This window comes from Poecilia reticulata, chromosome 4, assembly GCF_904066995.2.
Source record: "Poecilia reticulata chromosome 4, P_reticulata-male-v2, whole genome shotgun sequence".
NCBI classification, from domain to species: Eukaryota; Metazoa; Chordata; class Actinopteri; order Cyprinodontiformes; family Poeciliidae; genus Poecilia; species Poecilia reticulata.
In genome coordinates this window covers 27,390,062-27,408,477 of record NC_088833.1, presented here as the reverse complement: position 1 = coordinate 27,408,477, position 18,416 = coordinate 27,390,062, and the positions used below count along the sequence as shown (strand labels likewise).

Here is an 18,416-nt window from a genome sequence, read left to right as displayed (position 1 = left end):
GAATTTCATGCCTGAGGAAGGCATGGACTTCACAAAAGGTCGTTGCAGAACAAGTTGTGAGAGCTGCACCTAATTATACCAACAGAAAGATGAGTGGAAGGACAAAGTGTGGCAGACTAAGCAGCAGGGAAAACTGCAGCTGTGAGAGGATTCTAAAGTGTTTGAGGGAAAAATCAGAGCAGCTGGAAGAGAAACAGACGTATCCTGGACCCGGTGCTGCCCTCTTTGTGATGACACCATGAAGCATCCAAACTGGGCTGAGGAAAACAAAGACTGCACTTTTTTTTCTGTGTTCCAACGTCCTAATTAAAGCACCAGGTGTATTTTGTTTAGAAACAGAATCATGGTGCCTTAAGGTCATGCAATGCCACAGCGATGCACTAATTAATGCAAAAAAGGAGCCATGAACAACTATTCATGCAACTGTTGAGCACTTCTTGAACTTACTGTTCAGTTTCATTCGATTCATGTCATATTCTGATATGTTTTAAACCTGAATTTCAGGTTTTTGTTTGCTGTTTGTTCAAAAATGTTTATACTTGGACTAGGACCCTAAACTTAGAGTAAATGAGGTAATGTAGCAGGAAGCTCAAACCATCTCTGTTCTCAACCAGGACGATAAATAAAACATGTTGAACAAAAATACTACTATTAATAATAATAATAATAATAATAAATAAAAATGGATGCGCAGTTTGGAAGAAGATACAATAGAATATTCACTACATAAATGCATTCACATAATTTAGTATCTTTTTCAACCAGATAATAGTTTACAGACAGATGGATGTTACCAAAGCGGTAAGAGTAAAGAAGGTTACGTTGCTGTAGTATACTAGTATACTGTAACTATAGTTACCGTATTCACCTCTTGGTCTGTTCATGTTGCCTGTAAAGACACTTATTTTCTTCCAGCACCTTCTACAGGCTGAGTCTGTTCAACATCTACAGCAAAAATTTATTTTACATTCCGTTTTTTTTTATTTGAGTAAAAGCGAGTTTTGATGTATCTCTTGGTGCCGATTGTGCATTAGTGTAGCCAAAGTATCCAGGAAGGTGACGAGGAAACAGCGTCGACAGACATTTTCTCTGTTTTTTTTTCCTTGTTGGTGGATTTTGTTTTCTGACATCTTATCCTCCCTGTAGCCAAAATCTTTCTGGTTTTCTCCAGAATTGGAAATGCACTAGCCGGCACCATTAGAAGAAACGGGTCAAACCAAACAGCAAGATCTAAACAAAGAAACAAGACCAAGATTATTTAAAAAAAAAAAGAAGAAAAAAACATCCAGGCGTTTTTGGCAATAAGTTCATGTGATGTTTTTGGTGTCTATAGAAAAGGAGCCATTTCAAAAACCTGCGATGTTACCTAGCAGTCCCAACCCTAGCTCATCCCCCCCCCTTTACCTAGCAACCAAAGCGGAGCTCCAGCATATTTGATCAGCTGGCTTTACCACAGTATGTGCTGTACAATGGCTGCTGGAATAGACAAGTCTCTTGTTGTTGACTTAACATCCGGAAACCACCTGCTGCAGTTTTGCTGGTTGTGCAGGCGGCTCCACTTTTGCTTTTCAAAGAGGTATGGTTGTATAACTGTGCGTCGGTTTGCAGCTGTTTTCACGTGTGAACGTAGACATAGAGTTGCAGTCAGCGCTAGGAGCTCGTTTAGACTTAAAGCTCAATCTGAAAGGAACTCAAATAGGCAGAACTGACCAAACTGAGATCTCACTATTTACAAATGATTTTGCGCAAAAAGTGTTGTTTTGCAGCCTAAAGACCTATGCTAAGGAAGTATAATAGTTTACCTTTAAAGGTTACTGTCAGAGAGTCTTTTTATATAGAAACAAATTGGTATAGATTCTCTTCAGTTTGTAAAGGTTGGAACACATAAAAACATTCTGTGGGAATAGAAGCGAAGCCGCATCTCAGTCCCACAATACGCGTTGAACCATGGAGCAGTGCATTAATCAACAGACGTTAACGCCTGGCTGGACTGTGAGGCCTGTAAACTCAGTGTGTTGATGGGCATCTCTCAGTTTACCGTAACTGAGAGCAAATTTGGCTGTGTCTTTGCCGATACGTTCGGTCTGGAAGGGTTTAATGAAAGTCTTTAGCTTTTTACTCAGTTCAGTCATTTGAGTCCTCTTACTCCATCTTTGTTCATTTGTGTGTCATTTTTGCCTGAGATTCTTGGTTCAGGTTCTTCCCCAGCTGGACTGTCTTGCATCAATTTGTTCCATCTGGTTCTCTCACTGCTCAATCACCTCCTGGGTTGTTAAAAGTCAGTCAGTTTCTTCTTTTGCTTGTCAGATCGTTCTGTTTTTTTTTGTCTGTTTTTTTTCTCCCATCAGATGCTGAGCAAAGGTCCCCTTTGTAGTTTTCACCTACATGCATTTATCAGACCAGTCAATAAAATCCCAGGACTGAAAAGGTGTTTTAAAGGAAAATGTACTTGTCAGACATAATGTGAAGGTCTTTTTTTTTTTTTTTACAGAAAAATTAGATAAAGCACATATTTGACACCACAAAAGACTGAATAGAAAATGAAAAGATGCATTGTTTCAGACTACGCAGCAGTGATCCATGCCCAAATCCTCTTTAAACCCTTTGAGCTCGACTGAAATCTGCTTTTGCAAAAAAGAGATTCCTCCAAATATACTGTTAAGAAGCAGCGTGAAGAATTTAGTGATACGTAGCGCTAACGTAGTCGTCGGTAAATCGGCCCCGCCTGACCTCTTCCTGTCAAAATGTGGCGCAAACTACAGCAGTCTGGACGCAGAAAAACACGGGAATGCCTAAGACACGACTGAGCTACAGTTTTATGAAGTGATCATTTTAAAGTTTTGTGTCATGAAATCCCTAAAATAAATAATTTCATTGTAATATAGTAGGACATTAAATACTTGATTTAACACAGAACTGAAAGGATGAATTCCTAACACAGCAAAAACACAAAATCACAAAATTTTACAGTTTTTGGTTTAGTTTCTGGTGGAAATCTCTCTGTACATTTGAAATAAGACAAAACTAACTTACAAGTCACTTTTCAGCATGAAATAGGAGCTTGTTTTGAGTCGATTCTTATTTAATATTGATGAAAAAGAATGATTTTGTTTGTTAAATTGGAAAAATGTCATATTTTTCATCAATATGAAGGAGTTATCTACTCAAAACAAGCTCCTATATTGTGCTGAAAAGTTACTTATTTCAGTATATGCAGCAGAAACTAGACCAAAAATACTTATAAAGATTCTCCAAAAGCAGCAGTGGCAAATATTTTAAACTATATTCTTTGTCTAACATTGAGTACAATTAAAACTGAAATAGATGTGAAGAATAAAAATAAAAACAAGGCTACAGGAGCAGTAGGATGCTATGTCAATGTATATATATATATATATATATATATATATATATATATATATATATATATATATATATATATATAAAGAGTCAGCTTTACATTGAAATACAAAAGGCAAGGAAAATGTATTTGTATAAAACATTTGGTTTACAATACAATACAAAGAGCTTTACAGAAAAATGTAAAGAGTTTAAAAACAGAAGTTGAAATTGAAGTGAATTGGTGAATAAAAATCAAAATGAATGCTGCCTACAGAGGTACAGCTCGCATGTTTTAGTCGAGCTGTACCTCGAAATAGTATGTTAACATACATTAACATACAATTAATGTATGTTAATGTATGTTAACATACATTAACATACAACTAATGTATGTTGGAACATACATTAATTGTATGTTTCAACAACTAAATCAGCATATTAAAATATAACTGTTACAGCAGAGTTAGCTTTTTTTTTTTATTAACCTGAATTAACTCTGGTAATTTATGCTAATTAAAACCTTCACTGATGTGATGGACTTAAAAAAAATCACATAAAAACTTAACATTAGTTTGTTTCTAAATACTGGAGTGTTTACTGGGCTTCAGGATTCAATGTCAATGTGACTTTGTAAGGAAACAAAAGGAGGTCAAACTTGTTTCACAGCCGAGAGTTGTACTGATTTTGTTCCGAAGTGGAAAATCGCATTACATCAAACTAGATGTGCAGATACTCCATGTTTGATGTTTGGAAGAGCAGGAAAGGTTATTATGTCACAAATAACGACAAGAATTTAAATGTGAGAGAAACAATATTTACCATAAGTGCTGGGCTGAGATTTGTCAGAACAGAAATAACCTTTGACCTTTAAGGTAAAACAAGCAAATGTTAGCTCAGCTCAACAGTCACCTTTAAGTGTTAGTCAATACAGACAGGCAGTGTTTTATAGAGTGAGAAAGAATGTTGTTATTGCATTTTCACTCAGTAAAATTCTGACAAACTGTAAAAATGTACTATCAAACTGCCAAAAACAACCAACTAGAGCCAAGAGGAGGGCCTTAGTGCTGTCAATCAACCTCGTGAACACGCTGCTAAATATGCTAATGGTGGAGAAACAGCTTACAGTTACGGAAAAACAGTTTATCCTCCTTCACGATAGCGTTAACATTCGTGACGGGCTCTGCTGACTGTGAGAAGCTGTACTGCAGAAGAGCGACACATATACACGACCATGATTGACAGCGATAAGACCTTCCTCCTGTCTGTGATTGGATGTTTTTTGTTAGAAGTGGGAGGAGACAGAGGAGCTCTACTCTTTTCATAGATTACCTCTCTCGCTAAGACAGTTCCAATAATTATGTAAAAAAATAGTTTTTAATAAAAGTTACCAAGTGCAGCTTTAACTGCACAGCTGAAGTCCACAGCCTTGGATTCTTGTCAGGGACATTCACTGTGTTCTTTACACATCTGGAGTGTGTATTCAATTATTTCCTCTGGGTAACTCAACTTCCTGTCCAAATACATGTTAGGTTAATTAGCGAGTCCAAATTATGCGTGCGGATGCACATGTTTTTGGTTTGTTTTTTTGTCTTGTAATTCAGCGATGGTCTGGATCTCCAGTGTGTACCAACCCATATCCAACCCCCCCGCCCCACACACACACACACGTCCCCAGTAATCGGTGGGATCTTGTCGTGGGATGGATGAAGCAGATAAAGAAAACGAGTCGCGGTATTTTAAGCCTGAGGGAACGTTTACACACGCTCTAAGCCGCACTGTTCAGGTGTTGTTGTCCAGTCATGTAGTGACTATTTATAAACAAAAAAAAAAAAGAACGATGACCTTTTCACTGAGCTACTTTAGGGAGCAACTATGTTACACACACACACACGCACACACACACAAACACAGTCACAATTTATGAGCCTCTAGTGCATCGCAGATTTGTATTCATTGCTGATTGCCCGGCCAAAATGGACAAAATTAACTTGTGTGGGTGACTTCAAAGAACTAATGAGAAACACAGCGCGGGCAATTAGCCTTTGTTTTTTAATTCCCCCGACCACGGGCCGCAGATAAGTAAATCAGAGAGCCATTTGTTGTTTCGTGGGCCTTTTGATGACAGATGGCCTAAAGTCATCTGAACTCGTCCTTTCTGCGTTAATGAATGTGACTTTTAAAGCTCGTATTTGAACAACAAGGGCCGTTCCGAACGCGTTGCTCGAATACGAATGGATTTCTACGCTGATGATACAACTGAGAACGCAGAAGTAGTAATTGTTGTTGTATTCGAGCTTCCTTGTACGTGTGCAGTGCTTTTGTATTTTGCGCAAAATACTTGAGTTGCTAAAAGAGTAAGTGAAATCAAATTTTATGCAAGTCGTCTGGTAAATTGTTCTAAAACATATAAAATATATGTATCTTTCATTGCAGTAACTTGATATTTTATGGGTAATTTAGGAAAAATCTAATCTTTAATTGGATTGTGTTTACTATGGAAGGAAACGTATAATGATTAAGAAATAGAAATCTTTTTTTTTAAATCACTATCAAATAAATGTAACTGAAGTCATTTTTCTAAATGTTTTTCTGTTAATGTTGATCAGAGGTCCTAGGAACTAATAATTGCTAATCTATGACTTGCTGTTTCCCAGGGACAGAATCATTATGTGACACATGACTCCATTTTCTTTAATAATGTACTTTGCAAAATAGGAAAGACTCGAGAATTTAAGTACTGAAACTGCAAGAACGTGGAAATAAATTCAGGAGCAGAATATTATTCAAAAGAGAAAACGTTCAATGAAATAAAAAAAAGGAGATTTATTTCTCATTAAATCCAAAATATTTTCCCTTTCAAATAAGAAAAGTGGCAGCAGAAAAGCAGCAACACCTTTTGGGATTTTTAGATGTTGTCTAGAAGCAGCACTATGAGAAGGAGAGCCTCTTTATGCTGCAATCCATCAGAGGGGCATTTTTTTTTTACATCATTAAAACAAGAAACTATCTCACTATTACCAGATATAAAACTCGCCCTGTCATAACCCTACATTTCTCGTTTTATCGAGTTTCGCAATTTGCTATAGCGAGAAGGTTCTCTCGTTATAACGAGATCCTGGATTTATTTCCAAGCTCCAGCTGTTAAACGCTCCTGTGAGGCAGACGTCTGTCGACCCTCATGCATCAGGACGACTACAAGAAAACAGCCAACTGCTTCGACTTATCTACAGTCAGAACGAAGAAATAAAAGTTTTCAAATTATGTGTGACAAAGTCTGAAGGCTAAAAAAGGATTGAAGTGAAGCAGGACGGTAGAAACAAGAAGAAAAAAAAAGCATCTTTGGAGCTCATTGTTAGAACTCTGCAGGAAAGAGCGCCGTCCGAGGTCACCATCGGCGTCCCAAAGGGGTGATCGGAAAAATTCCTTGGAAAACATTTTTGAGTCAGGCTTTTCATCTCGAGTTTAATTACTCATTCAGGTATTTTTTATATTTAAAATGAAAAACATAGAAATCAGGGGCCTGTTTTAAAAAACTGAGTGGTGAAAATGAATCTCCATCTGGGTTTTTAACTACAGATTGACCAATCCGACATCAATATCTGTATCGGTCCTGATATTGAAAACAATTACAGATCGTTTAACGTAACAACGGGCCTGATCCATAAGCACACATCTATTCAGTCTAATTCTAGGCTCTTTCTATGATTGAATTCTATGATTGATTTTTACATTTTATCTAGAGTTCCTGTTTGCTCTTTCTGAACCATTTGAGAGGTTTGCTGCAGTTTCTTCTTTACCTGTTTGACATGTTGTTTTTATCATCAGTTTCCTTTACTATTTATTTTCCATTTTGGGTTATATTCCTAATTAAAGTTATTCTTGCATGTTTGACCAAGCTTTTGCAGCTGTTTGTGTATTTAAATGTGCTGTAATGGTTCAGAGTTATCAAATATGTCAGGATTTTAAAAAACAAAAGTTTTCAGTCAATTCAACGCTGTTTTTCTGTATCCGATCGGTTATCAGCCGATACGAAACCTCAGATATCGGGATCAGTGTATCGGAAGTGACAAAAGTGGCTCGGTCGGTCTCTAGCTTTAGCGGGATCATGATTCAAGTTAGTGAAATCTACGGAAGTAAGTGTGGCGACTTCCACTGAGAAATGTGCGGAGATGAAGATCAGAATGACATCTTATAATTTACCAACTTTACTTTGTCTCCGTTGTGCGCAGCGCTGTGACTTGACCTGCTAAAAGCGATGACACACCACTCAAAATCAGATGACATAAAAGAGACAGAGAGCCCGCATGGAAACAAATGCGCTGCTCTTTTGTTTACACTGTTACCTAGTAAATAAGCCAGTTACTGTCAGCATCTGTCAGTGGAATCATAATGACTGATTGATTTGGTTTTTCTTCTCTGTCACATGGCAAAATTGCTCAGAACCATGAGGGTGAGGGGAAAAAAAAAAAAAAAAACATTTCCTTGAAATGTTGGAAACAAACCAGCAGCTTATCTTGATGATTTTTCCAGATTCTGGCTGCATCAAAAGTTGATGAAGATATGTCTCACTTTAAGTAGATCTGTCTTTTGATCTCATGAAGGTCAAACTATGCAACATAAAGTGGATAAACACACAACCACCTGAACGTTAAGTCCCCTTTGTTGCAGCTTTGTTGCAGTTATTTGATTCGGGTCATTAAGGAGCCGTCTCGAAGCGGCTCTGGGGTCTGCTTACCGGCTAACAGATGATCGCCTGAGGTGGGCGATCTGTTCTGCTTTTTGAATATTTCAGAGCCCGTTGGTGTTCCTTTTGCTGCTGAGCCCGGACCGGGATGGCAGAAGCTGAGGTCTCGGTGCCATCAGTCATTGCGCCGCCGCTCCGATAGCCACCAAGAATAGGTGGCGAGTCTCCGTCGTGAAGCCGTGTCACGGGGAGTTCCTGTGAGCTAATGTGATTAATGAGTTGACTGGAAAGGGCAGCAGCAGAGACACATTCATGCAGTCGTGTAGGAAGGTAGGAAAAATAATTGAAAACATGATAAAAACTCCTTTATTCTTTTAGTGGATAAAGGTAATAGAGTACCGCCAATAAAAGAATGACGCTGTCGTCCCACAGAGAAAAGTAGCATTAGGACCATTGGGGGAAAAAAATCTGTTTAATCCCAGCGTTCTGAATTTCTTTTTTTTTTTTTTTTGTTAATTGAGTCTTGTAGTAAAACGTCTTCTTTTTTTTGTTTGTAAATTAATTAGATATTTCAAGATTTTTATCCAGAAATACACATGAATTAAACTTTTTTTCAGGGGAAACTGAGCTAAAAAAAAATCACAATCTCTGGCTAAAGTAAAATAAAACAAACAAAATATAAAAATGTAAATGCAAAATTTTCCAAGGCAGTCAGTTCTGGTAAATCTGAAATAAATGTTCAGTTGGATCATCTCCAAGATAATGTGTGAGGGATTAGGCTATTAAAAGTTAAAATTTAAGTGAAAACGTGGTTAAAGAAGAATACATAATGGAGAAAAAACATGAGAGCAAAAAGTTTCTTCTTCTTTTGCCACCAAATCTGTTTCAGAGTAAAACCGGTAGCTTAGCACCAGCTCCTTGGTTATGAGTTTGAACGTGATAGCTTAGGCCTCAAAGGGACATGCAGCATGGAGGTAAAAATAACCAGTTTAACTCCTTAAATCTGGCACATTTTCAGTCCAATTGGATATTTTAAGTCTTCGCAAGATGTGAAAACGTTAACTGGTGGGAGATATAGGAGCGAAAACTTTATTAGTTTAGCTATTGATATTTTTTTTGTTCCATCTCAATCTAACCGAGTAAAGCTAACCTGGTAATCCGTTCTGACAAGGGTGTTTCTAATTATATTTCACCCTGAAACGGCAAACCGTCCAGCTGTGTGGTCACATGACCATGTTTATCACAAATAGCGGCGTGCCAGACAGAGCAGTTTGTTTCCTCCTGGCTCACAGCTGTCCATTCGTCAGAGAACCGGACTCTTCGGATGTCAGCCTGGAGAGAGAACAGCTAATGCGTCACTGTCAGCTTCCAACATGATGACACATTAATGTTACAGAAGGTTTGGTTCCAGGATCTCCTTTTTCTTGCCTCTGGATGCTTTCTCCGAGTGTTAGCTTCCCACTGCTTATTGCCTTGAGCTTCTTCCAAGAGATTTGATTCATGTAAACTTCAAATTTGCGATTTTAGCTAATTGCAATTTCTCTTTTTAAGGCTTTCAGCTTTAGGTGCTCAAGGTTATTTTTTGCAAAGGGAACACCCTGTTGTGTGTGTGTGTGAGAGAGAGAGAGAGAGACAGAGAGAGAGTGCATCAAACACAGTCAAGCAAGATTTTAGCAATTTAAAACAATAATGCAATAACTACGAGGTGTTATTTTAAATTGTTTGACCATTTTATCTTAGTAACCTGGGTGACGAATGAGGCTAGACAGCAGTCTTGATGTTTACTATCTCAAAAATTTTAACTCTTCCCTTGACTTTGAGATTTCAAAATGACTTCCAACATCTTCAGATTTAGGACAGACCATTTAAAAAGTAGCCATTTTACAACATTCTCACTATCTGCTGAAGACAGCTCCTGGTCAGTTTGCACCTTCTTCAACATCTGAATTTTGTCATCCAGTGGGAACCTGTAAAGGATGGGTAGTAGGTGAACAAAATTTCAAAAAGGGGCAAAATGTCACCAACCCTGAAGTCTGGAAACAACCAACACATCTCAGTAGAGAACAGTTTTCTTAAACTGAACCTCTTAAACTTTTTGTGCTTCCTGTGGCCTCATGTTAAAAGCATTTCTGATGCCGAAAACAGCAAAATTGGTCTTTTTTATTCAGTAACAACATCCGCACCCAAGAGTGGTGTTGTAAGTGTAGCCTGGTACTGCTACCGCATTCATAAAATAAGTGAAATTTTGAATTTCTGACAGGAAGGTCACTGGTCAGGGCTGGTTCAGAAAAAAAATATCACTCAATTCTGGTGACCACTGGCTACTTAAGTAGCCAATTGGTATATCTCTTGGTCATAATATCTTCTTTTAAAAATGTGAAATAAAGTAAACATGAACAGCACAATATTCTTAGATGGTTTCAGTGAACTGAGGCAGATAAACACACACGCAAGCAAGCAAGCAGGTACTGTAATTAAGTCCTGGTTAATTGCACCTCACCATTAGCTGTCAGATGCTAGTCGAACTGCTGCTAAGTGGTGGTGTAGGAACAAACTCCAATATAATTTACCACACAATCAGTACTAGTAATTTATGCCGTGTCAGAATTGAAATAGTATAAAATGAAGATTCTTATCCATTGTCACTGCCTGGTCGGTTGAAGGTTGCAGTTGCATGTGTTTCATTTTGGGAGGGAGGAAATAGAAATTTTCTTGTGAAATCATAATTTCAAAAAGGAAAGTTGGAAGCTTCTCAAAATTCAACATGGCTGCCTTGAATTTAAAACTTTATAGTGGAAGTGCCAAAAATGTTTACCTCCTGACAAACTGCGTCTAGTAAAAAGATGTTGCTACAGTGAAAGTACTGGTACCAAGAAATAAAAAGCAAGAACGGCTGTTTGTTTTAGGCAACGTTTGCACAATATAGCTGCCTGGAAGCTGCCGGTATTTTCAGGTGTTGATTAGGAAAAACGCAAAGCAAAGAACACAAAGTATCTCCCTCCAACAAAACCCACAAACGTGTCGACACAGTTTTTCCCTCATCAATACAATTTGATGAGTCCTTTGGATGTCGTTCACATCCAAACGACACGGGAACTGTATCGGTCACGTGGTTTTCCTTAAAGTGATACGCGCACCGACACAGGGTTTCATTCTTGTTTGCTCGGTGGATGTGCCGAGGTTTTGGTGTCGTCTGACCATCACTGATCTCACCTGTGGAGTACTTCACCTACTTCACATCTCCGTTACGGGTGTTAAGGAAGTTTCACTCTGCACCTGGTGTTGCAAAAAATGCTGGTGTGACTCCGATGAGAGGTTGACGTGTAAATGAGCGGCTGGATCGCAACAGAAAGGTTCCAGTTTATCTGAAGAGTGGCTTTGTGTAAACGGAAATTTGGAAGTAAATGAGAAAGATCCTCAACAGAGCAAAAGACGTCGGCTATGATTAAGTCATTTAATACTTATCTATGTTGACTTGTTATGCAGGGCAGCCTGGACATGATAGAGTGTTTTGTGGAGCTTCAGCAGCAGTTGAAATGACTTCATGAAAAACTTTATAAATCTCGTCATGACTGTGAAAACAACAGCCATTCACTGGGTCGCACCAGCATTTGAATGGTTTCTGTCTGGGAGGGAAGCTTAGGTCAGTAGAGGAGGGGATGGGCTGAGGATCGGAGATGCACTGCGTTGAGAACCAGCTATCAGGGTTGATTGTCTCCAATTAATTGCTTGTCTGGGTGGCTGCTCTCCAGGGCAAAACGCGTCCTGTTTCTGCAGCTGACATTATTACCTGACAGCTTACACACAGTGAGTTCCCTGCCAGGAGTCTGTTTGAAGTGTCTGTTGTTGAGCATGAAACACGAGCTCACTCAGTCATGGTGTAGAAACGTGAATTATCGTAAAAGATCCCAGAATGATTCTAATGTTAGAGCTTAAAGGCGTGGGTTCTGATCTACTCTGCTTGTTCCCCAGCTGCTGAACAGTTGTGGATGGCAACTAAACAGCTCTCTGCATCGATTCACCTTAAGCGTGCTTTGGTGTCCCATCTGTTAGAAAGAAGGTGAACGCAGTCACAGAAACTGGCAGGTGGAGAAAGACTACAAAGAAAGTTCATATAAAATGATGGGAGAGATTTTTTTCCTTTACAGATGGATACATATATCTGATTTGACAAGAGTGTGTGGGCGCTTATGAGGTCCATCTTACCTAAAGACAAAGACGAGGGAAGCTGGAGTTAAAATGGGGGGCCAGATTGATCAAGTGAAATAAGCAAGTGGCTCCTGTTCATTTTTAGTCATGTGACAAAAGTGGAATGACTTCTCCAGATTTGTATCTATTTCTATTTCAGTAAATGACCCTTTCTTTTTCTTGTGTCCTGTTGTGGCACTTCAGGCATACCCCACTGTTGGTTGTCTATATTTTCCAGGGCAATGATGAGAAGAATAGCTACCACCCAGCCCCCAAGAGTAGCAAGGGGAAGGTTGCCTCAAATCCTAGAGGCTGCAGCCACTGTAGACACCAGGCACCCCAGCAGAGTAGCCATGTGCCCAAGGTTGGCAGTGAAGTACGGGGGAAGCAACCTCTATGTCATGGAGGCTCATACCCTATATCTAACCGCACTATCAAGGAGGAGGAGGAACTCCCTCCAAGCACCCCAAACTTGCGGTGTGGGCACTGGCAATCCACAATGGGCAGGAATCAGAAAGATCAAGGAGGGGAAAGGCGCAGTGCGATCACACTCAGTCGGACCCCCACATGTTTTGTGAACACGTTTTGGCATGTCCGTGTGTCCTCGTCTGACCAGAACACCTTCTTTCACATCTACATATCTTAAGGCGTACTGAAAATTGAGCTTCTTACTTCTTTCAACAACGGCTTTGCCTTTGCCACTGTTCCACAAACGATTTGTGGAGTTCACAACCGATATTGTCTTCAACCATCAACTTTCACTTTGAGTCTGTCATGTTGTGATCCTCTCCAAGTGGCAAGGTTGAGGTTGGCCTCTTTCAGCTGCTGTTCTCGAATTCATTCAAGGACCATTTGTCTCATCTAGTTACAGTCTTTCTCTCATCAGGCACCTCTCCTCAGAGTCCTTCTGGACCGCTGTGGCCACAGGAGGCCACAGCGCTGTGGCACCCAACCTCTGCTGATGGCCACTTTGGTTTCCTAAGCTTTGGCATTGGAATCTACCATCTCTGTGCTTCTTAAACTCTGTATTCTGCTAGATGGAGTTTGCTTTTCTGAAATATGTGCCTTTTTCAGGTGATGTCCCCCATGTGTTTTTGTCCATTTTCTGTAAGTTTTATCAACCTTATTTTGAAGGTAAATCATGAAAGTTAGGAAGCTGTATGTCTTTATTGTGGTAGAAACCTGGATCCAAGTCCCTCCAGAGTAACAATGGATCTCTTTCCTGCTTCCCTTAAAACGCTCTGTGTACACCAACCATTACTTTAGGTGGATGATCTTGTCCTGGCCACATTTTTGACCGTTTTCAGATAATGGATGGATCAGTGCACCGTAAAATGTTTAAAACCTTCAGCATAAACCTTAAACATCTCTGCAACTTTAACCCTGACATGTTTTAATGTGTTTCTTGATCTTCTTGACGCTGCTCGTTCACTGATATTCTCTAAACTTTTGAGGCCTCGGATTTTTATCTGAAAACAAAACTGTAAAAATCATTTATTAGTTGCTTTATGCTTAATTGTGACGTAACACTTTTAGTTAGCGTGTTGACGTTTTGTAGATGTAAAGAGATAAAATGCATAAAAGTTCAAGGTGTATTAATACCATGAGGAATCGCAGCATCTTTCTTTAGACTCTATATCACAAAAGCTTCGAGTTTAACATTGTGTTGTTTTTGTTGTCTGTCGAGTTTTTGCTAAATATTTATGGGAAACACAATAACCTCTGTCCCACAATGCTTGGGCCTTTTCGCCTTTGTGCAAAAGCCTTTTGACGAGATTTTTCTCTTGCTTTTTTTTCCTTGTAGAAAACTGAAATCCACAGCTAGATAGGAAAATGTCACCTCAATAGCATCCATTCTTTGTGTATTGTTTTTTTTCCCCTGAAATACTCCTTTTAAAGACAATAAAACAAACAAAAAAAAACAACTAAGGCACAGCTTTGATTGCCACGGAGACGGAAACTAAAGAAAGAAGGCCAAATGAAAGCACTTGGAATGAGAGTCGGGCCTTAATGGGATAAGGACTAAAAAAGTGTGGCTCTGGGCTCGACTCACTGGGGAATAATCGATGCATAATTGTCTCTTTCAAGCGAACACTGATGGAGGTGTTTCATCACAGCATCACAGCAGTTTGCGATGAAGACTAATGTGTGATCATGACGCCCTGAGGGCCTCTTCACTCTGTCTTCAGAGGCTCCTGAACAGCAAAGTGTCTTTAATTCAGGACCTTTTTTTGTCTTCACTTTAATTTATAGAAGCAGGTAGAGGATGGAGCAACAGCGAGCAATTTGATGAGTAAAATATATGTTATTTTTCTTCTTCTTCAGTGAAGCCAACTGTCATAGATGTGGATATATTTGTGAACAGCATCGGACCGGTGTCTTCAATCAACATGGTAAGTCCAACTTCACTAGTAGCTTGTGGTTTGCTGGAGGTTTTAATGGAAGAATGGGATGCTGTGGACCAACTTTGGTCATTTATTCAAATCTATTTCAACACAATTTTTACTGCATGTAGAAATAAAGAAAGCTTTCCAGTCAATTTAAAATAATCTTAATCTCCTGGAGAGATTCACAAAAATCTGAATCGTAGTTATGATACAATACAGCTCAGCAATTGACACGCAGGGTTACATCAGAGCAAACCACAATTGTTCCTGCTTGCTAAATGCCACAATAATGAGAGAGAATAAGTCAGACATTGATTGTTGTCTTAAAATTTTATGATTTTTATGATCCACACCAAATTGTGCAGGAATTTTCTTTTATTTTGCAAAATAAAATCTGAGAAACATGCCATGCTTTTCATATTTCAAAACCGTTTTGGATTCCTTTGTTAGTTGCTTCTTTTTTTAGTGTGTCTAGTACAATATTGTTTTATACCAGCTGTCATTATTATTTTTGAAAAATGTAGAGGTTGATTTTTGGTGATATGTGTAACTAAATGGATTCATAAGATAATTTACCTTATGAATCACATTATATTTAATATTATTCCCATTATATTTATTATAATATTTCCTATTATATTTCTAATGTTCTAGTCTGCTTTGCATCTACAAATTATAACGAGCGGTGTGGTTAGGTTTATAACCAGTTAGTGTTTGCAGCGACACTAACGTGCCTGTAGATTACTTAAAGTACTTAAAACATATTTAGTAGTACTACATAGAGCGACCTTTTAGTTTGAGCCCTATTTTAAGCTCCTTTGTTGCACATGAATTCACTTACAGTAATCTCCGTTGTCATTCTTGCACTGCTTTTAATTGCAATGTGCCGTATAATTCAGGGTGTCATGACTCCATGGGCCAACAGGTGGTGATTCATTCCTTCCTGCACAGATTCACTACAAGTCGAAGTAGATGGTTTTCACATTCAAAGGGCTTTCAATAAGAGACTCGTTATGTTCATGTATGAGGAAAAATCCCAAATGAAATGAGAATGGTAATGGTTATTAGAAAATGTTATTGGTCTGTCTGAAGTGCTTTGGAGGGGTACAGTTAAAGAGACAAGTGCAGCAACTTTTCATAATAAATTACTGCCGTCCATCCATCTAGCCATCCAGTCCTTATGTATGTTCAGCTCAGTGTCAGGCTCTCTTGTTTGCCCCAGATTTCTAGTCAGATCTCATTGCTCTTCCTGTGTCCTCACTTCCTTTATTCCTTATTTTTGGTATGTTTTTAGAATTTATTTTTGTTTTAAAGGGGCAGTATTGTGTCAAATTGACTATTTTGAGCTTTAGGTCATGTTATAATGTTATTCCCTTATCAAATACATACCTGGAGTTTTGCTTTGATTTTTTTTCATACATGCTTGAGAAATATTTAAATCTCCCATGGCAACCATTCAGACACCCTCCTACGAGGTGCAGCTTCTCCTCAGAGTTGCAGTTTTTAAGATTCCTCCTCACAGAGCAGCCCTCCACGGCGACTCCCTCACCCAGCTCCTCTAGACTAGCCAGCAGCAATTAGCAAATACCTGGTAGAACAGCGCATCTCAGTGCAACAATGGTAAAAACATTGTTAAAGAGGAGCCATGTTGTGATGACTTCCTGAAGTGGGAGTTTCAGAAAGAGGAGGAGTTCTTAAAGAGACAGAGGCCCAATTTCAAGACGTTAAATTACATTTCTTTTAGGTCATATTTGATATATAGCATTTTTATAGCAACTAACGGTAACATAGTTGCTTTATTGTGCTATAAAATGGCACTATGTGTCTAGGACACACATGGTACTTTCCCTTTAAGAGATTTCTCTCAGTTCAGCTCTTCTTGCTTACTGCTTGTTTCCTGCCCTCCTCGCTGTATTTGGAACCTCTTCGTATCCAAAATTAAGACACAGCGTAACACTCTTCTACAAAGTGGGACTTTCTCCAAGTTGTCTGTAAAGTAGCTGAGTAGGATGTTTCCTGGCTCCAAGGGCTCATAAATTGCCTGTCAGAGGGAAGCAAGCGTCATGTCTCCACTGTTAGCTGTAAAACTGTAAACAATAATTAAAGCACCAAAACTTCACAACATAGGGTAAATACACAGAGAGACTCTTGTTTCGTTTTGCAAGAACATGGTTTTTAATCTCACTTATAATTTTCTATAAATACTCGACATTCTGTACATCCACATAGGCAGCTGTTGCAGTTAGTGTCGGCAAATTTTTGCACATCTTCATATCAAAACCTGTATGAGTGGTTGATAAAGGCGTATCCATGTTTAGAGATAACACCACAGCCACAATCTTACATTTATTCTAAAGGAATTTGATGTGACAGACCATAAATAGGTCTTGGATAATTGTGAAGTTGAAGGAAAAATGATTCAAGGTTTAAATTTATTTTTAATTTTTTCATAAATAAATATCTGGACATGTCAACAGCAGCTTTCTTCTTGCCTCTCTACTGACTGATTCTCTGATCTTTCCCTGCCAACTTGTCTTCTCTTAATTACTTTACAGGGATTAATTCACTAAAGTCAAGTTTATTTGCGATGCATCTTTCAGGAAGAAGGCAGTTCAAAGCGCTTTACATCTTAAAAACATCATACAGTTATCAATTAAAAAGGTTTCCCCTAGAAAACTTGCTAAGCCTGGTGGTTTTAATCCTAGGTCAGTCATTCATCCAGCAGTCCATTGTGTTTTTGACTTAAAAAATGTTTAAACTTGACAGGAAATGTGAAAATATCACTTGATAATTATGTATTATTGAAAGATTGGAAGATTAATACTTGAATACCAACTATAAAGTTAGTGTCCAACTGTTTAACATTTTTTTAAATGCAAACATTTAAAAATAAACTTAAATAAGTAATGGTAAGCCTGGTGGGGACACAAGTAAAGCCTGGTGGCCCACCAGGCTGATAATACACTGGGTGAAACCCTGATTTATGAAACAAACATTAGACACAACGTTTTGTCAAATGCCATCATCGAAATCTTTAAGCAAACATAGATCAAATATGTTGGTCAATGTTAAAAACATATTGATCAAAGGTTTCAGCAGTTTTGCAGTTTTCTGGAAGTTTGTTCCAGATTTGCACAAAGTAAAGTTGAGCAGGTTTAGCGTTCTTACAGCGCGGGGATTTGTCTTGCTTCCTGTTTTAACTCGGCTAAAACAGGAAGTTTGTTCTGTTTTTATTTCTCTGACCTTTCAGATGTGAATTGTCGTATCACAAAGCTACAGCTAACAGGCTACAAACAGATGAGGTCTCACCAAACATTTGACTGCTGTGTGTTCGTCCTCCACAATTTTACCTTCCAGTTTCAGTCTTCAATCATTTTAAAACCGAAACGTGTTTCTAAGCACTTCACTTCCAACCTTTGCAGAACTCTAGTGCTCCGATCCGTCGGCCCCACCATGTGAATCATAAAGTTTCCCTCCTCTCATCCTCTCTTAAATTCTAACCTTTTGGGGCTCAAGGAGAGACTCGGATTCAGCAAAGGAGCATGACAAGATTTCCCAAAGGATGGCACATATACAGTATGCACTGTGTCCCCACATCTCCCTGCATAATCAGTGTGGCAGCTCAGTGCAGAGGAGATGTACGCTCTGCCCCACTTACAGTACAGAACCTGGTGCAGGGCAAAGAACTCCATGTGAAAAAAACCCAACAAAATAAACAATTTTATAGTGTAGATTTTACATTAAATTTGATTAAAAAAAAATTATTCCCTTGATTTTTTTTTGTTGTCTATTTTTCAGAATGTGAAATTACAATT

General features: G+C 38.6%; 1 protein-coding gene across 1 annotated transcript in view; it reads left to right on the top strand.

The window, feature by feature from the left end:
- The window catches only part of gabrg3 (gamma-aminobutyric acid type A receptor subunit gamma3), a 54,358-nt gene that overhangs the window by 3,867 nt on the left and 32,075 nt on the right, over positions 1-18,416 (top strand). Inside the window, exon 3 of the mRNA XM_081606614.1 lies at positions 14,540-14,607. Coding sequence (XP_081462740.1) covers positions 14,540-14,607 — 68 coding nt within the window. The remainder of the gene's footprint in view (positions 1-14,539; positions 14,608-18,416) is intronic.